Below are 20,342 nucleotides of genomic sequence, written 5' to 3' on the forward strand. Positions count from 1 at the left end.
CTACCACCAGTTCCAGCCATTTGTGGCAAAGTCTCAGGGACAAGCTTTGAAAGAAACCCCACTCTGAGTTAGCCCTATATAGGAAGCTCTGGGTGTTTTCAGGGAGCAGAGTCCCCATACTTGTAGAAGAGGCATTTGAGCTGTGGTTTAATCATGCCTCAGAAACTTAAGTCAGAATATTTATGACATTCTCTGAATGATTCGAGTGTTATATCTGTCCACATCCAAAGTCACCATTACGGAACATGTACAACATAAGCAGGGTTACACCTGACATTGAGGTATCCTGGTGCTAGTGCTGGGTGGAGCTTCATGGCTGGGTAAATATGATCTACAGCATCATTGGCAAAAACCTTTTCTGGGCCTTCAGACTCATCTCCAGCATAGCTGTGCACCTCTACTGCAAGAGGCCCTGGGACTGTTCCCTGGTTGAATGCTGGGAGCAGCTCCCTCCTGGGGAGAACTGCTTCATTAGTCATGTTGATTACCTAGAAGGTTAAAGGGTTGAGTCCTGCTTGAAATTTGGCTGTAGATTGCCCTAAGGGGTTAGTATGGAGGATGTGATGCAATGATTGGAGTCTTGCAGGGTCCTCAGTGGAGAGTCCAGACTCCCATGTGAGGGTGTGTGTTGAGGAGATGGCCTTGCTGGAAAAACCCTGTGGGTATTGTTGCTTCATTCTGCAGCTGCTTTGTTGGCTTGTAGCCCAGAAACAAATATTTGCAGAGGGATGGAAGGGGGTCTCACTCTTCTGGGAAGGCCCCACCCCTGCCTCTACGCAGTTCCTGTAAGCAAGCCCAGCTCACATCCTGGGGGACAAGCCAGAACACAGGAACCATGAAGGCCAGTGCAGGGCTGCTGCTCGCCCTGGCTTGTGCCCTCAGCACAGGTAAGGAGCCCTGTCCCAGGTTTCTCTAAAGCAGCTGGGCCTCACTATGAACATGCCCCACGAGGCCAGGGTCTGGGACCAGGGGGCCCTGCTACTGCACCCCCTCCCCAGCCATATGGCACAGGGCTGGCACTCAGCCTCCCCTCCAGGCCAATGCAGGGGACCCACATTATGTACCTACACTGTAGGGGACCTGGTGTGAAGTGAGAGCAGTAGGATCCAAGGCCAGCTCCTGAGGAAAGGCCTCAGTCACTCTGTTAGGGGTCTGCCCAGGCTGAGCAGCAGCAACCCTCTCTCTGAGCCACGTAACAAGCAGGGAGCCCCAGGGCAGTTCATGCCTCATGAGGCAAAGGCTTCTATGTTACGTGGCCGTCTACAGGCAGCTGAGAGCAGTGGTGAAATCAGCCATTGTTTACAAACACCAGAGACTCTATGGTCTAGGCCGGTGATTTTCAACCTTTTTTTCATTTGTGGACCCCTTTGGAAATTTCAAATGGAGGTGTGGACCCCTTTGAATTGTAAGTGTGGGTATTCACATACTTTTGATTGATCATAGTTATTTATCTCTTGTGGACTCCCTAGACATAGTCTGCGGACCCCCTGCAGGGGTCCATGGACTACAGGTTGAAGACCACTGGTTTAGGCAGAGGAGCAAGTGAGGTAGCTTCTTGCTAGGAGGAGGGACAGAGAGATTGCCAGGGTTCTGGTAACTACAGTGTGGTCCTGTGTTTGTTCCTCACCCCACTGTGGCAACTGCTGCTCCCATGTGAGAACAGCCCTGAGCTCCATCTCTGACGCTTGTACAACTGCCCAGAGTTCCTCACTCAGTTGTCCCACAAAAGGCACAGCTGGCATGTGGTCAACATAAACTTTGGCTCCATTAGCTCTGCACTGCCTGCATAGCTACCCACATGCATCCTAGGCTCCTCCAGGATGCCTGCATGTAGGGCAATGACAAAAGCCAGGCAGCATTGTCCTCTGCATCCAGGCTGTGGCTAGCTCTGTGCCTTACTGCATCCTTCTAGGCCAGTGCTCCCCTCTCAACAACTTCCAGAGTCGCAAAGCCACTGAGCTGATCTCACTGAGTCTCCATGGCCCTGCCCTGGTGTCAGAGGAACCCATGCAGGTGGAAGAATGTGCCAGGCGCTGCACAGCACTGCTAGACTGCAGGTAAGGGCACAGTGGAAGGAGGGCAGGCAGCAGCTGCAAACACAGGAGCACATGGGAGTATGGGAGTGCATTGTGCAGTGGGGGCTAGGGGGTGATGTGGTGGTATCCTATCTGAATGGTAAGAAGATTGTATGGAGTAGTGTTGGCCTGAGTGTAGGGTGGTTTAAGTGAGGTGGAATTGTACTGACTCGTTTTGAAAAAGATTGTATATAGCAGGGTTGTCCTGCCTGAATATGAGCAGAGTTGTGTGGGGTGGTGCTGGGCAGTGTGGATGTAGGGAGAGTTGTTCGTATGTGGGGTTGGCTTATCTGTGCATGAAGGGACTTGTGTTGGATGGTTTCAACTTGTCTGGGTGTGGGAGGATTAGGAGGCAAGGTGTCAGCCATTGTAAAGGGAACTGGAAATAGTAGAATGGAGTGGAGTTGACCTGTCAAGTTGTAGACAAGGATATATGAGGTGCTGCAATCTGCTGGGTGTATGTAGGGATGGTGTTGGCCTGTCTGCATGTAGGAAGGCTTGTTTAGAGTAATGGCAGCCTGCTAGGTGTGGGGTGGATTGCATGGGGTTGTGTTGTCCTGTCTTAATGTGGTAAAGATTGTATGGGATAGTATCAGCATATCTGAGGGGGGGTAGGTTTGGGGTGGTATCAGGCTGCCTGAATGTGGGGATGGTTGTGTGAGGTAGTGTGGGCTTCTCTGGGTGTGGGTGGAGCCATATTGAGTGGTGTCAAGCTGTCTTGTGGGCAGGAAAGTATCAGGTGGTGTCAGCCTCTCTGGGCATTTTTACACATGTCCTAGGAGATGTGGCAGGGTGGTGCTTTAATTAGCAAGTCATGCTAATTAAAAGCTCCCAAGGGTCACATGTATCAGTGCCCCCTGCACTAAAAAATGACAGTGGGGCACTTTGAACCAAAGCTTATTCAATGAGCTTTAGTTCAAAATGCCCCGCTGCCATTTTTCAGCATGGGGATGCTGAAACACATGAAGCTGGAGTCTGTTGGAGCACATCAATTTCTGCACTCCAGCAGACTCAGTTAATTGTGCTGGATTTTCAGTGCGTTGGAGCCGGCTCCCTGAACATGTATAGGAGCTCTCTGGGTTTAGGGATGTTCTATTAAATGGTATTGTGTCAGGAGATTGAAGCAGCAGAAACAGCTGGTTGCAGACCAAAGCAAGAATCCAGAGCCGCCCACTGCATAGAAACACATGCCTGAGTTAAAGTAGAACCTGTCGATTCCAGATTGGCCTTGTCAGCTGTCTTTGGACCCACAGATAAGTCAGTCATGGAAGACACAATCATCATCATCCTTGACTGTGAGGGACTGCCGATGATAATGATGATTGTGTCTGGATACTCAGGGGGTTGTGTAGGATGGTGTTGATCTCTCTGGGTGTGGGAAGATTTGTGTGGGAAAGTGTTGGCTTATCTGGGTGGAGGGAAGGATATGTGGGGTGGTAGTGGTCTATGTATGTGAGGGAAGGGTTGTACAGTCTGTCTAGATGTGGAGAGAGTTGTGTAGGGTGGAGTTGTAAGTAGGGAAGGATGTGTAGGGTCATGTCAGCCTGCCTAAGTGAAGGGACGGCTGTGTGATATGCCATCAGCATGTCTGGGTGTGTGAAGGGTTGTGTGATGTGGTATAGGCCTGTCTTGGTGTGGAGAGGGTTATGGGGGGCAGTGTCATCCTGGGGGGAAGTGGGTAGGTTGGGTGGGGGATCAGCCTGTTGGAGTTTGTGGAAGCTCGTGCAGCATGGTGTCATTCTCTCCAGATATGGGGAGTATTTCTTGGCTGGGGTAGGACTATCTGGGTACGAGAAGGGATTATATTGCATGCTGCCAATAAGTTTGCCTGTGGCAAGTGGTTTGCAAAGTGGTTTTAGGCCTGTCTGTATAGGAGGAAATTTGTGTGGGATAGTGTTGGTCTGTTTGGATGTGGGAAAGATTGTATCAGGCTTTCTGCATGTGAGAAGGGATGTGTGCTTTCGCATTGGCATGTGTAGGTTTGGGAAGGGTCATGAACGATGTGTGCCCCTTGAGGCTGGGGGGGGAGGGGGGGGGAGCATGGTGACTGCCCACAGGTGGCGGCAGTGGCGGCAGCGATGTCAGCAGCAGGGGTGTGTCAGCAGCAGAGACGTGTCGGCAGTGAGTGGGGACTGTCCGCAGGTGGTGTGGCAGCATCGGCGGCAAGGGCAGGCCAAGCGGGGACTGCCCGCAGGCAGCTGCAGTGATGTTTACGGCAAGGGCGGGCTGAGCAGGGACCGCCCACAGGAGGCTGCAGCAGTGTCGGCAGCGAGGGGAGGGGGGTGGCGAGCAGTGATGCGGGCGTTGGTGGTGGCCAATTTTAGGAGGGGGCACATGCCCCCCCCAGTACCCCACCTACGTGTCACCTATGGGAAGGGTTGTGCAAGATGGTGTTATCCTAGCTGAATGTGGGGATAGTTGTGTGGGATGATGTTGGCATGTCTGGGTGTGGGGAGGGATATGTTGGGTGGTCTCATCATCCTCACTGGATGTGTGTAGGCTTGTGAGTGGAGGTGTCAGTCTGGATGTAGGGAGATTTGCATGGTGGGGCCTGACTGCACTTGGGGCAGATGTGAGGAGTATTGTTGACCTGTCTGGGTGTGAGGAGGGCTGTGTGGTGACTTCTCGGTTGCATGGCATTGGCCTATGTGGATGTATCCACAGGGAGGAGGGTAGGTATATTCATTTTTACAGTATATTATTTTGATGGTACAGTGAACATGGAGCTACAAAGGGGCAATGGACTGACCTCTAGTTTCCTCTGTCACTGCTCTCTTCTCAGTGTTTTACTCTCCCTGTTACTGCCCTTTCTGTTGGGGCAGTGGAGATGGGGCTGGCCAGGAGCAGGTTTCTGAGATGGAAGCTGCTATAGGAAGCTGTCATCTCTTGGGGAGAACAGGGAACACTGGGAAATTTAGAGTTGGCATTCTCCTGCTAAGCCAGAGACATGGTCTGGAGTTGGCGATAATTTTACTCCAGGGCCCAGCTGGGCCTGGTCTCAAAAGGGAGAGGTTCCAGCAGTCACCCTCTTGGGGTACTAGCTCCCCATATCAGTCCTAGGGTTCCTAACTCTTCTGCCCAGACCTTTGTGGCTCATGTTGAATGTTTGCTCAGTAGGGCTGTGCGAAGCTTCAGTCCCTGATTCGATTCGGCGGAGATTCGGCCCAATTCAGTGGCCAAATCTCTGAATCTGAATCCAAATCGAATCAAAGGACCCTTTAATCTCTTCGAATTGAATCAGAACCCTCCGAATCGATTCGGCAAGATTCGGAAAGATTCAGCGATTCGGACATAGACACAGCTTTAAATGTTTTTTCTACATACCTCTAAGTAGCAGGGGCTCGTGAACGCTGTGATGCTGGGGCACATGGAGTGTCCCACAGAAGTGCGGTGGGCTCCCCAGTGTGCTCAGCAGCAGACCCAGAAGTGGACCAGAAGCACTTCCAGTCCACTTCCGGGTCTGCCAGGGAGCACTCAGGGCCCACCCCCAGCTCAGTGACTGGTGCCTCCTGGGTGGGGGAGGCACCCAGGGTCCCTCTGTGCCCAATCAGGAAGCCAGGGAGGCATGGGGGAGCCCCCAGCGTGCTCTCTGGCAGTCCCGGAAGTGGACCAGAAGTATTTTCAGTCCACTTCCAGGCTCACCGCCGAGCATGTGGAGGACCCCTCTGCACTCCTGTAGGATGCTCCATGCGTCCCAGCATTGCAGCGATCACAAACCACACCTGCTACCTCAAGGTATGTAGAAAAACATTTTAAAGCTGTGCTGTGTCTGCATCGCTGATTCTCTGAATCAGCATTAAATCTTCAGATTCAGATTTGGCCAAATCGAATCAGGGACAGTGATCCGAATCAACGAATTGAATCACTGTCCCTGATTCAGGCCGAATCCAAATTGAATAGGGCTGGCTTTGCACACTCCTACTGTGCAGTAACTCAGTCTACCGCACCACTCCCACCTTGACATGGCTGTGTGACAGGGGGCAAACTCCCAGGCCCAGTCACAGTACTGGCCCATGTCTTTGGGCAAGCCATCCACCTTACTCTCCTACCATGCCTTTTTGTAAATTAAAGATGTTAATTACGTGGAAGGCTGCCCTTCGAGCGCCCTGCTGTTCATGGGCAGTACACACACAACTCCTACCTCCCCCTATCATGTCCAGTGCCTTGCAGATGTCATCTCTGAACTGATCTATGCTCTGGCCTAAAGCCAGGCAAACTCACTACATGGTTAGACCTTTCTCATTCTGCCCTATTCAGTACCTCACACCTACAGCCCTCGCTGTCACTGGGGCATCTACCACTCTGCCTGCTCTCACCAGGCCTCTCACACTCATACCCCTTACTGGGCTTCATTCACACCGCCCTGCTCCCTTGAGCAACCATGTAGGGCATCAGTCTTGTCCCTGCACTCCTCGGCTACTCCTGGCACAGCATTTTGGGCCTCTCCCGTGACTCTCATCTGTGTGGTGGCCAGGCAATTCATCCAACATGGGACTAACTCTGTCCCTGGCCCCACACTGGGTAACACAACCCACAGTTCCCTAACTGGGCCAGTGACTCATCCCTTCTTCTTGCAGCTCCCTCTGAGCTGCCTTACTCAGGCTCAGGCCCACTTGTAGTCTCAGGTGCCCCAAGGCTTACCTGGGCCTCTCTCTGCCCCTTCCTCAAAGGGGTCCAACTCACTCGCCCCCTTGTCTCTGGGGCCCAACTCACTCGCCCCCTCATCTCTGGGGTTCAACACAACTCTCCCCTTCCTGGGGCTCCAGGGTCTTGCACCCCTACAGGCTAAAGTGCCACTCATGGGCATGCCTGGCCTCACTACCCACTCTGGGCTCAGATGCCACTCATGGGCGTCCGTAGCCCTACTACCTCCAATCTTACAGTAACCCACCGGCTGGTGGGGGCTGGGGTTTTGATGCATGCCTACCTTCCTTTCACCAGGGAGGTAACTGGCCTGGCATTTCTTGGAGGTTGTCCTGCCACAGACAGCCCCACCAAACCACCCTTCCATGGCAGGGTTCAGTTTTCAGTCTTACCCAGGACCAGGAGCCTCCTGCCATCCCCATAGCTCCTGCTATTACCTCCAAGATGTTCCTTGATCAGCAGGACAGCCAGGTGGTGTTGCTCCCTCAGCTGCTGGCAGCAAACTACTGCCCCAGCCCTCAAAGCTGGGATCTGAAAATGGCCGCCTCATCAGGGCTGGCGTGCACACCCACCTTACCCCTTAAAATGGTCACTGTGGGAGGCTTTCCCTGCTGCCCACACAGCAAAATCACTCAGAGCTTGCAACAGCCCTTAAGTGGCAAGCACCCTGATGGTGCTCCGCCACAATCTCCACCACAGGCTGCCACTCCTTGAGTAGTCCAAGGGAAGGACAGCGCCTGTGCTGTTTCAAGGACACATCTTGGATCTTGAAGAGTGCTGAGAGTTGGAACCATAGAAGCTGCAGTGGACCCCTGGGGTTGTGTTGCCATTACTGGGGTCTGGACCCCCCTGGATGAATAGATATTGTCTGAACAGGACCCCTGGACCAGTTCCATCCCTTCACCCAGGCAGGGGAGAAATCAAGGGCTTGAGAAACTCTTGCATTTGGTGTATGTCAGGCTGGGGAGAAGTAAAAGGCTAGAGCAACTCTTGCATTTGTATATGTCAGAGGTGCTTTGAAAACTCAGACTCAGAAGTGGCCAGTGAAGGGTGGCCCTCATGTTGTGGGGACACTCCATGCCTGAAGTGCAGAACACACGGTGAGTATTGCCAGCATCATAGAGGGAGTGAGTGTGCTGAGGGCAAACAACCCACAGAGCTACTTGTATTTTTGCTCCTGACATGGAGTCAGTCAGGTTTGGGGGGCAGGGCATATTTTGGGAGAGGTGGGTTCTAGTCCCAGCAGGAACCACTGCCATTCGCACCCGTATAAGCCATTTGGGGCAGGGCCTGTCTCTGGCTGTTTTTATCTCTTTGCTTCAGCCATGCTGATTATTAATGATGGGGCATATCAAAGGTAATGCAAATCCATCTCTGGGGTATTTTGTTAAAGCTGGGATGTCAAGCTCATCAGGTGCCACAAGCTGGATGAATGGTGCAAGGCCAGTCCATGGGCCTACCCTGGCCTTTCATGCCACATGAAAGATGTGCCTACCCCAGCCCCATGTGCTGCATGTTGTGTGCACCTGCCCCAGCCACATGCAGAGGGCAGGGACAATGCAGCATGCAGCGCATGTGGTGTGTGGATCCATTCCAAGCAAGCTCCACAGGCAGCACTGTGGGCTGGATGATGTGGCTCTGAGGGCCTTATCTTTGATTCCCCCTGTGTTAAAAGCTAGACAGGTAGTTCTCAACTCAAAACTGGACTGGGCACCTTGGAGTGCCACAAGAACCTGCCAGGGGTGCTGTAATATCAGTTCTACACCGTGGCAGTTCTTTATGGTTGCAGCAGCATTTGTCTCCAAGCTGCTTCTGCCATGGGGTGAAACTACCCTGTACACCTCCATTTTTAGGAGGCATGTTGGAGCCAAGCCAGGAAGAGCTACTGAATAACATTTTCACTGAATAACACTTTCAGCTGCAGTCCCTTCTCAGTTTGCCTCTGAGATGCCCCCGAACACAGAAGTGCGTGGGACAGATCCACCTGTCCTCTGCACCTATATTCCTAGGAGACTGTGGAGGGTGAGATTGGGAAAGGCTGCTGCGTTCCTGCTAAAGCCATTTTGTAATCTGACTCTGAAGGAGGTGTGCAGCATATAGTTCCACCTGGCCACAGTGGTGGTGGCAGCAGAGTTAATATAATCTAATTATATTAATAATTATCTAATCAATTATTAACATTTTAATTAGTAATCAGATTATAACATGTATGTTATAATATTCACAGTACATTTATGTTAGTTTTTCAAATGGGGTGCTGCTGAATTCTGAAAAGTGTTGGAGAGGTGTGTCACAGCGGGGTCCTCGCGGAGGGCCGTGATCTCCTTGAGGCCCTCTCACCGCGCTACTTCGGCCCGAGGGCACCCTCCATTCTCGCCCGCCACGTCTTGATGTAATATGTAATAGGGAGGCTGCTTTGTGTTTCCTTGGGCACGTGAGCTCCTGGACCCCTCGTGGGTCTCCCCGTACAATGGGCGCTACCCAAGCACCCCAGCCTTATGGGCCATGTGTGGCTCCTACCAGCCCCTAATACCACGCCCCAAGCCTCGCAGATGTAATAGACGTTGTCCGGTCTGTACGCCCGCTTCCCGGGCCTCCTCTCTAATGTGGCCCACTCTGGGCTCCCTCTCTCGTGCCCAGCCTCTTGCTGGGACTCTCGTCTTGCCCACTCTGGGCCTCCCCTGCCGGTGTGGTTCCGCTCAGGGACTCTCTAGCAGGCCTCCGGTCCTATGGGCCAACCGCACGGGCACCCTCTCTCACCCTGGCTCACCGCGCTGCTGCTCCCTGTCTTCTCGGGGCAACTGCAGTGCCCTGCCTCAGGCTGAGGGGTGTTGCCGCACTAGCCTACGGCCAGGCTCACTATGCCCGTCTCGGGCTCCTCGATATGGCCCCTCTAGGGCTCCTCAGTAATGGCGCTCCCCCCTCTTTGGGGTTCGCCGTGCCCACACTGGGCTACTCAATAACATACAATGGCGCTCCCCCCCTTTGGGGTTCGCCGTGCCCACACTGGGCTACTCAATAATATTGCCCCTTTCCTGGGGCCAGGGTCTATGTTCCCCCCCACACGCAATCCGGGGTCTAGGTCCCCGTCCGCAGCCTACGGGTTGCGCCCGCGACCCCCTGGCCGCGCTCCTCGCCGCCAGTTGCTCACGCACTGGCGTGCGAGCTGTGCCTTCCCTGGCGCTATTCAAATAATGCGCCCTCTTGGCGCTAGGGCACCCCACACTCTCTGGGGTCCCTGTGATTGAGGCCTCCTCTGACCCCTACAGCCTCACCCAAGCCTCCGGGTGTAATATACAGAGCCAAACATAAACTAGAGCCTCCTGGCTGTAACACAAACCTAAAGCCCCCTGGCTAAACCATAGTGCCCATCCTCTCAGGGCTATCACGAGCTGTACTTGCAAATCATGCTCCTTTCCATATCTCAGCTGAGGGAGCTCCTGCCTCTCCGGCTGCTGGCAGAGAACTGCCAGCCTGGCCTCAGCCCTGAGTTTTATAAGGGCCAGGCCCTGCCCCCTACAGGCAGCTGGCTCCGCTTGGTTGCTCCGGCAACCCGCAGCTGCGCTCATTACCTGAGCAACCCTCATCTGGGCTCCTTATGTCAGGCCAGGGGGCGCTCACTCGCTCCCTGGCAGTTTCTCCTTTCTAGGAGCAGGGCACCGAGGTGCCCTGCGACAAGGTGTTATCTCTTGAATCTAAAAAGGTTAAGAATCACTCGACTAGCCAGCTGCTCTGCTCTTCTGAGCTTCCTTTAGCTGCCCTCCAATGAGTTGGAATGTATGGGCATCTGTACATGTGATGGTGTTTAATCCTCACTAAATGAAATAGGTTTATTAAAATTGAAATGATTTGTTTTAATTTGATATGTCATTTTTTACAGGTGACAGTTTTTAAATCGAATTAAGCTCAGTGCGCAATTCACAGTAACTTCCAGCAGGGGGAGCCACATAACAATCCACCCTGCTGATCTCTTTAGTACTCAATTACAGCAGGGGGCACTAATCCCCTCACTCCTGAAATGCCACCCCCTCCTCCCCCAGCCCAGAAGCTGTAGCTGCTCGCATGGAGTCCCATACCAATCTGTTTATGAAAAAAACAGACCACACCCAGAAGGAACTTTATAAATTAAAACCTTTATTTAGTTAAAAAAGACTATAAAAATATAAACTATACTATTTTCTGATAATTGATTTTAAAACATAAATAAAAACATCAAACATAAACATACTTTTTCTCAACCGAGTGGGGCCAGCTGGATGGTGGCATTATCTTCTATCATCTTCTATCTTATTAGAAGAGAGAAGATAATAGAAGATAGGGAGAGAGAGACAGAGAGAACAATGAGGAGAGAGAGTGTGTGTTTAGTGAGGGAGGCAGTATGTGTGTTCATAGGATGAGTCCCACGAGCACACCCTACCATATACATGCACCCACACCCCCACTCACACTGCCATACACACTGACCCCCACACACACCCCAGCCACCTTTCCCCCATACACAATCCCCCACAAAACCCATACCCACCCACACCCATAACCACACCCACATGCTCCCTCACCCCGCACCCACACCCCCAAACCTATCCATCCCCCCACAAGCCCCTCACACATACCAACACCCTCCCCACACCGCACATACCCACACACTCACAGCCCCCCACAAACCTATACCCACCCCCCCATACCCCCACCTCCCCATAGTATACAAGAGTAAGACTTCATTTTAAGCTACTGTGCAATCACCTCTGTGTACACTACACAAACACCTGTAAATCAAGACAAAAATATTTTTTGAAATCAAATTAATGAATGTTGTAGATGTTTGATTTTTAGAATATAATTTGGTATTTTTCTGGTTCAAAGAAGGTAAAACCCCTTGCTGAAAGGAGTATTTCTGGGGGCAAGGGGAGGGACTTCTGGTGAAAAACTTTAAGGGGTGGTACTTCTGGTCCCAAGATGGTGACCAGGGGGTGGGGCATGTGTCAAGGGGCGGGGCTACCCATGTGGCCCTCGACAGCTTGCCAAAACTTGGTAAGTGGCCCTTCGCCCAAAATAATTGCCTGCTCCTGGACTAGACGGATACCTGTTGCAGAGCTACACAACCCTGACCACCAATACCAAGGATGTCATCGCTGCAAGAATCAATGCCTTCCTCAGTGCGTGAGTGGCATGGTCCTGCCCACCTTTGGGGAAAGGAAATGGGATGAAAAATAAAGTTGTGAACCTTGTCCTGCCTGTGCATATGCTGTGCTGGTGGGAACAAGGGGCCAAGGTGGTGCTGTTGTGCCATCCCATCCTAATACTAATCCTAATCCTACTCAGATCTTCATTTAGCACTGTCATTCCCGTTAAGGAAAAAATTGACCTGATATTCCTAAAGAGGGCAGCTGCCCTTAACGGTTCTGCAGGCTCACAGAACACCATTTGTCGGGTTTTCTGTAAAACTTCCACATGAATATGTGGGTTGGGGGTGTGTGGAAAATTCAGCCACAGCACACCAAAAAGGGATGTTTTAGTGGAGGGTAGAGGGGACCAGTGGTTCCTCAAGGCCTCTGCTTTTGTGGGAAGTCTGGAGAGCTATGCTCTGCTGACATATTTTCTGCATTGCAACAGTTGCAATTTCAACTGGTGCCAGTAAACACCATGTTCAGAATGGCTTGTCACCACTGCTGAGGATTCTGGGGAATCATACTGAGGAAAAAAACCTTTGCTAACCTGAATGACCCAGACACTGTGACCCATTGACCCAGACAATGGTAGCAGGGACCCCAGCCCAACCGCCATCCTCCACCCGCAAGTGACTGGGGCTAGACATGCCCCTTCCCTGGCATTGGCTCAGGCAGAAGCCTCGTGTCTGACTTATGCCTGGTCAAAGTAAAGGGTGGGGGGTTAACACAGGGCAAAGCAGTTCCGATGCCTGCAGCCGTGGAATCAGAAAACCTCATGCTAGTTTAAACAGCAAATGAAAATATGCTCGGGAGCCCACTCAAAGCAGAGAAGCAGGTATTAATGTCATACTAGTGTCGGATTAATGCACAGGCACAAGGGGGCCGGAACCTGGGGTTCCCTTACTAATCATGATCCACCTGGAGTTGACAAAGAGGCAGCATGGACCTGGTGGGCATGCTAGCCGCTGTCATCCATTGCAGGCTGCTGTCATCTGTGGTGGGCAATCTGTGAGCCTGCTCGAGTGTGAAGTGGACCTGCTTTATGAATAGCAGGTCATTTCTGTTGTGTCCCTCTGGTGGCTGGAATTGGAATTGCTTTTGTTCTCAAACGCTGCAGATCGCTATGGAGGGTCTCGTGGCAGGGCCCGTGTTTTGCATGCAGGAGGATCTGAGTTCCCTCCTGTAATTTCCTGCATGCCCATAACAGCATGCACTGATATGGGGACAGTGCCCTTTTACCCCTGAGCAGTAGAGCTCATACAGGTTTGGGTTCTGGCCTGTTCCTAATATTGCCACCCCTCTATGTTGCACAAACTGCTAGTTTCGTGCCCCTGGAGGCTTGTCCAATCCACCCCCAGGAGAGAGTCACACACACAGGCTAGGTCCAATTTCAGATTTATTGTTTGCAAACAGACCGACCCAGGAGCTGAGCTGCTCAAATCAGAGTCGACCACAAATTGTGTCTGCAACTTCTTTTTATAGCCAATGTAAACAATAGATTTCAACGTATTGTGCAATTATTGGCAGACTTAGCATTACATCTTGCATCGTATGTCTAGCAGTTACATGTTCTATGACGGTTTACATACATGTCTCATTTACATCTTAAGTCCCCTCCCAGGGGCAGTTCTTAAGCCCCCTCCCAGTCATCCTTCGGTCAGGGTCTGGTCTCTTCACATCAGCATCTTTCCCTGCCCCTCTTCTCTTATCTCTCGTAAGGAGTTATTTATTGCATCTGTTCCTGGCTCTGTCTGTAGAAGTTTAGTGCTACTCGTAAATCTATCATTAGCATATATGCCTTAGCAAAAGCAATTGTGATAATATGCAGAAGCAATTATAAAAGCAGGATGTATAGATTATGCTATATTTTTACCACATCTACGCAGGCATGCCCCTACAGCTGGGATGATCCTCTCTTTTTCCTGCCTCCCCACTAGCAAAGCATAGTGTGGTTCAGCAGTTAGAGATGCTGGCAGTCTTGTGCCCTTGCTGGATCTCAGCTAAGTGCCTGCTGTGTCTCATTGCTCACTGACTCTGCAGGGCAGAGCTCCTGGGTCTGCTGTCACTTGTTTTTGCTTCACACCAGAGTCAGTCATGAATTACACCATGTGAGGAGGCCAGAACTGGGACCACAGACCTGAGGAGGAAGTCTTGACTCTGCATATGGCAAGGGGAGATATGAGACAGGCTGGTATCTGAAAGCAGCCCTGAAAGAGGAGGGGGATCTGTTCAAAGGTCAGTGGCTAGTGGTCCAGTATGAACATAGAGGATGTTCTTGCTTTGACTCTCCAGAGCTTTTAACTACAATCAGCAGAGCCATGGCTGCCAGATGCTGCCCTGGACCCAGCACTCAGCACATACCCAGTTGCAGAGGAATGTCTACTATGACCTCTACCAGAAGAAGGGTAGGTGGGCAGCAGGGTATGGCAGGTGAAGTAGGGGCAGGGAGGCATGGAGGGAGCAGCCGAGGAGGGAGGTGTGGAGCTTTCTCTTAGTTTGCATCTGAGCTGAACTGAAAACAAAGGGAAAGAACCTGACTTGACTTGAATGAGCAGTGGCTTAAACTTCTGGAATCAGTGTTATCTACATATCTTGGTTTGCAACAGACACTGGAACCTCAGCCCTCCCTGTCTGAAGCCACATGTGAGGCTGTGGAGGTGAGCCTGGGCTGTAGGGCAGCCTATGGCCTAGGGTAAATGATTCACAGTGGCAGGCAGAGAACTCAGAATGAGTGGGCAGAGCTAAGGTGATGCCTTGATGCAAGCTGTGCAGGCCCAGCAGGAACACTCCATTGCTTGGCCCTGATGAGGGCTTTGACATGGCAGCTCTTATATTAGTCTGTGCTTTAAAGTTACTGCAGCCTTTGATCTGGCATCTTCAGAGCTATGGAGCTACTGGGCTCTGGTTTACAGCCACTGACTACAACCCTATCTATCTTGTCCCAGGGCTCTCTGGGGTATTTTTCCCTGCTTGGGACCCCAAACAAGGCAGCTCTGTGCTTCTGGGCAGTGCAGCCCTTTGTGCCAGGGTGGTAGGTCCAGGGAAGACTGGTTGTACAGACCATTCATCCCCCACATTCATTCACCAGTATCTGCCACAAACTTGCATACAGAAGGAGAAGGAGGCCGAGTCTGCTTGCTCTGGGGACACTGGGCCACAGATTTGGCCTTGCCTTGGGGCTATGTGAAGGGTGTGTGTCCCAAGAGCTATGTGGCAACTGTCCCCACAGACATGCTCAGGTTCTGCACCTGTTTTGGTTCCCACAGATTACAAGCGGAACTGCATTGTGGGAGACGGCACAAGTTATCGGGGGATGTTGTCAGTGACAGAGAAGGGCAAGACCTGCCAGCATTGGAGGCTGACGTTTCCCCATGATCACAGGTACTGAGAATGGGGGACTGATCTCTGTCTGAGGGGCTCTCCTACTGAACTTGGGGCCCCATGATGTCACTAGCCCTGCAGCCAGCGCACCCCACCTCTTCCCTGGGCATGTATCACAAGGGCTGCAGCTCTAGGTAGCCCAGGACAGATGGTGCTGCATTTGGAGATAGACAGGGCCACTCTGGCCATGACCAGTGCTGTACCTGTAAAAGGAGCCTCTCAAACATTCTGGAGGCACCGGAGCAAGGCTTGCATTCTGCAGAGGGTGAAAGATAACAGGTGGTAAGTAAAGGGCTATGAAGATGGTGCAACCCTGTGGGGCCTGCTTAATGGGCCACTGCCACTACAGTGAGCTTCCTAGGATTGCATCTGAAGGCACCTGGATTAGGGCCACAGGGCCATTTACTACCTGCTGCTAGACCCCTTCTGGGTGCACCCAGGGGAGCTGTACCCATGTCAGAAATAACCTGACTGGACATGACCTCTAATAACCTTCCTAGGACATGAGCCCCTCCCTGCATGCCCTGCTGTCTGTCTTCCCAGGTTCTCACCATCTCTGCAGAATGGCCTGGAGGAGAATTACTGCCGAAATCCCGATAGAGACAAACGGGGACCCTGGTGCTACACCACAGACCCTGATGTCCGGTACCAGAGCTGCAACATCAAGAAATGTGAAGATGGTGGGTAGAGCAGGCACAGAGCCTCCAAGCAGCTAGTGTCTGTGCAGCAGCCCCCAGCACTCCCCAACAGACAACCAGAGTGACACAAGTCCTGACACACCTGCACAGTCGGGGGGGGGGGGTTCCCACAAACTTGTCTTTGACACTTGTAATTTCTGGAATCCTTTTGGGGCTACGGTGGCAAGAACTGGGGATGATCTGGACTTTATGTGGGTTAAGAGCCAGCATTTAGGTTTGCCAGGTGGCAGATGTGTGCTTTTCTTCTGCACTGCTGGCCTCTAGCCCAGCTTGTGCCATGTCTAAACTCACAGCTCTTTCTTGCAGCTGTATGTATGTCATGTAATGGTGAAGACTACCAGGGCTTTGTGGATCGTACTGAATCTGGGCAGCAGTGCCAGCGCTGGGACCAGCAGCACCCCCATAAGCATCCATATGAGCCAAACAAGTATGGAGCCCTCCTCCCTTCAGCCTAAATGGGACAGGGACAGGAGTGGGATTGCACAGCACAGGACCCTGGTGGAGAAAAGGATGCCCCAAGCCCCTTCTTCTTCCCTGACATGGGTGTAAGACCCTGCTGGGAGAAGCTGGCCCCCTGGGACATGGGCTTGGCCTTCTTGCTTTGTCCTTTGCCATGGACATTGATGGGAGCACCTCCCTGTCACCAGCCATGCATCCACAGGCTGCTGCAAGGGTGAGCAGTGATTCATATACAGGAATGCACTCTAAGCCACTAGACACAGCAACACTTTAACAGGGGCTCCTGCACTGAGATTCTCTGGGCAGCACGCAGCAGCTGTGTTGCCTAGACAGAGCTAGTCTACGGGGGGTGGCACTGTGCTGTGAACCCCCTTCCTGGGTGCCAGCTGGGAAAACGGAGCATCCCAGAGGCACCCTGAACATGACAACATTGCAATTTCTGACTTTTTAAATCTTGCTGCTTCTTTCCTCCCCTCCCTTTTTTCTGGCTCTTTCTTCTCTTTCTCTTCCCTATGTTGGCCAGGTACCCTGATAAGAACCTGGATGACAATTATTGCCGCAACCCTGACAGCTCTGAGCGCCCCTGGTGCTACACCACAGACCTTGCCCGGAAGCGGGAGTTCTGCCGCATCCGCAAGTGCAGTAAGTTTGGGGCTTCAGGACTGCCAGTGGTGTCAAGTCCCTGAGTGGGTGGGGCCAGGTGCTCTGACCCCACGGTGCACCCCCACAGTGCCTAGTTCCCACAGCTTGAGGGCATGGCATGGGCTCTGCCACCCAAGGGACCCAACTCAGTGTCTTGGCATCTAACTAGCCTCCATGGCTAGTGGGGAAAGCTTGACACTGCCTTGTATTTAGGGTACTTAGTGAATAGGTGCCACTTTGAAGAGTCCTAATGCCAGCAGTGTATGCCACCACTCTCTGTCCCTTGGGAGGGCACAAGGAAGTCCCTAGTAATGCTTTCTCCTTCCTCTGTCTCACAACAATAAAAACAGAAAAACGCTCACGCCTCATGGACATCACTACCAACTGCTTCAAGCAAAAGGGTGAAGGATACCGGGGCAAAGTGAATGTTACAACAACAGGGATCCCCTGCCAGCGCTGGGACACCCAGATGCCCCACCAGCACCACTTCGTGCCTGAGAAATATGAGTGCAAGTAGGCCAAGAGCTCTTGCTTCTGTGTCAGGGTTATTAGAAACAACCAGTGCATATAGGGCAGATAACATATGTGTGTATGTGTGTGCTTGTACACATGTATACAGGCAAAGGTGGTGGCAAAGGGTGAGGAGGTGTGGGGATGGGCAAGGAATGTGAGAAGGTGCATGTGCTGGTATATAGGAATGGGAATGCAGTGTGGGGCTAAGAGCGTAAGTGCATGGGGTTTCTAAACAACTCTGCAACTCGGTTGCTGGGGAGGGGGCCCTGTGGTGAGAGATTGCTGAGAGGCTGCTCTTTGTAGAGATTCAGCTGGAGGTGGGGATTGACTTGGTGGAGATTCAGCCAGGGAGGGAGTCTGCAAGCAAGTTGTGGTATGTAATGCCCAGGGAACAGCCCTGCTTTGTCCTGCTCCAACTGGCTAAGGTCTTGCCATATTGCCAGTCAAGATTTTGGAGAGCTGTTCTGGTATTAGCTTATGGTTGTTGGCAGTGCTGAGATTGCAGCATGGAGTAAGCCTGAGCTCCTCAGAACAGAGTACTGTACTGAATGTGAAGTAGGGAATTGGCCCTGTGCTTTAACTCATTGCTCCCCACAGAGCTTGCTGCAGAACAGACACATCCTCACCCAGGTGGTTATGAAGCCCACCTTCCTGACATGGTTAACCTCCTGCCCCTGTGCGTGTGGTGAGAATCCAGCACAGAGGCTCTGAGAGGTCAGGCAAGGTGTTAACTGGGTTTGAAAATCCAAGCCTGAATTCTCTTAGGGTGTTTCATGGCTGATTGCAGGACCATAGACCTTCCCTGGTGGCTTTGCTAGAGGAAGTAGGGGACACCCTTCTGTGGGAGGAAGAACCAGGAGTATCCAGTTAAGTTGCTCTGTATCTTAGGGACCTGCAGGAGAATTACTGCCGGAATCCCGATGGCTCAGAGGCTCCCTGGTGCTTCACCACTCTGCCCAGCATGCGCGTGGCCTTCTGCTTCCAGATCAGACGATGCATGGATGAGGTGGATGTAGAGGGTAGGCCCTGACCTGTGTGTGGAGGAGACAGCTGATCCTGGCCACCCTATAATAGCAAACCAGTGTGTGTGGCCCAATGCCCGTGAGGCACCCTACAGTAACGAGCCAGTGCATATAGCCATTGCCCATAAGTAATCCTACCATACCAAGCCAGTATGTATGTTTTGCCTCCAGAGTGGACTCTGGGAGATGAGGTAAGGTGGCACGGGTTGTGGGCATAGGAAGAGGGCAGGAGATCTCAGGGTGGGGAGCTTGGCTAGTGTCCTGTGAGTTGTGCAGGCAGGACGGGAAGGGGTGGGGGGGGGGGGGGTTAAGCTAAGCCTCTGGTCACCCTGTAAAGTCTGCAGGAAGGAGCCATATACCCCATTTGTCTTTTCCTGTCCCTGCACTCTAGACTGTTACCATGGTAATGGTGAGCTATATCGAGGCCACACAAGCAAGACCAGGAAGGGTGTCACCTGCCAGAAGTGGTCGGAACAGTCTCCTCATGTCCCTCAGTGAGTATGCGGGGATGGGAGGTTGCCCTCTCCTGCCTTGCTTAGTGCTACAGGTGCCTGTAAGGAACTGTGCCGTCTGGTGGGGAGCTGGGAAAGCCAATAATATCCCTGAAGCCAGCACTCCCCTTAGCTGCTCCTACAGCAATAGGGGGTAGTCATACCATGGGTAAGTGCCAAAGGTAGGTGGCAGAATGAGTGGGAGTCAGCTCATGGGAGAGGGAAGCAAGAGCGTTGCTGCAGGCTCTGGAGGAGGGACAAAAAGTTTGAGATGAGAGAGGACAGGGGCAGTGGGACAGTGGAGGGGATTGAGGGGACATGGCAGGGAAAGGAGGAGGACATGAGTCAATTTCCTGTCCCTGTCTTCCTTCAGGATCTCGCCCACCACACACCCAGGTGCACACTTGGAGGAGAACTATTGCCGCAACCCAGACAATGACAGCCATGGGCCTTGGTGCTACACCATGGACCCCCGCACGCCATTTGACTACTGCGCTATCAAGCCCTGTAGTATGTATCTGTGATGTCATGGGGATGGCTCAGCTGCTGGCCTCTTTGGGAGTGAGTCACATGGAGGTGCGGAGAGACAGCTCTGGGCTCACAACCCTCCTCCCTTGAGCACGACTGAGTCATGCATGTCCTAGTATTCACTATGACCCATCATCCCCTCTGTGTCAGAGCATGGCATGCCCCACCATCTCCTTTGGGCCAAGCTCAGCTGTGACCCAGTCTCCCCTCTGATCCAGGTTATACAGTCTCAGCATCAATTCTGTGCCAGACCATGCCCTAACATCCCCTCTGCACAATGCTATGCCCTAATGTCCTGGCTGTGCCAGGCCTTGCAATGGCTCTATGTCCCGTCTTTGTGAGGTTTGCTGTTGTTCCCTGTGCTTTGATTACCATAGAGTGATGGGTGGGGTCTGTCCTGCTTCTGGCAGAGGGTTGTGACCCATTGGAACAGACCTCTTTCCAGTGCTTCCCTGGAACTGGAGGCAGCATGTCCAGCTGCTGGATCTAGTGCCTCTGCTCAGGGGATCTCGCTGCTGATGGGACTGGACATGTGAGGAGCAGAGGCCGTCTGTGGACTATGGAGTGGGAATGTTTGGTGCCTCTGAGAGTGAGATTACACATTATAATTGATCATGTTAAGAGTGCTAAAAACTTGAATGATCATATGTTAAAATTGATTAATTAGTGCTAATGTTAATGGCATTTTAAAGTTATGCTACTTCGTGCTAGAACTATCTCT

General features: G+C 52.2%; 1 protein-coding gene across 1 annotated transcript in view; it reads left to right on the forward strand.

Moving 5' to 3' along the window:
* The first annotated feature begins 781 nt into the window (after positions 1–781).
* The window catches only part of MST1 (macrophage stimulating 1), a 31,838-nt gene continuing 12,277 nt past the window's right edge, over positions 782–20,342 (forward strand). The window contains exons 1-11 of the mRNA XM_006263766.3: positions 782–887; positions 1,913–2,057; positions 14,180–14,292; positions 15,154–15,268; positions 15,812–15,948; positions 16,273–16,393; positions 16,949–17,067; positions 17,418–17,580; positions 18,469–18,599; positions 18,994–19,096; positions 19,467–19,603. Coding sequence (XP_006263828.1) covers positions 836–887; positions 1,913–2,057; positions 14,180–14,292; positions 15,154–15,268; positions 15,812–15,948; positions 16,273–16,393; positions 16,949–17,067; positions 17,418–17,580; positions 18,469–18,599; positions 18,994–19,096; positions 19,467–19,603 — 1,336 coding nt within the window. The 5' untranslated portion in view covers positions 782–835. The remainder of the gene's footprint in view (positions 888–1,912; positions 2,058–14,179; positions 14,293–15,153; positions 15,269–15,811; positions 15,949–16,272; positions 16,394–16,948; positions 17,068–17,417; positions 17,581–18,468; positions 18,600–18,993; positions 19,097–19,466; positions 19,604–20,342) is intronic.

The sequence above is a fragment of the Alligator mississippiensis genome, chromosome 12 (genome assembly GCF_030867095.1).
Source record: "Alligator mississippiensis isolate rAllMis1 chromosome 12, rAllMis1, whole genome shotgun sequence".
In the NCBI taxonomy this organism is placed as follows: Eukaryota; Metazoa; Chordata; order Crocodylia; family Alligatoridae; genus Alligator; species Alligator mississippiensis.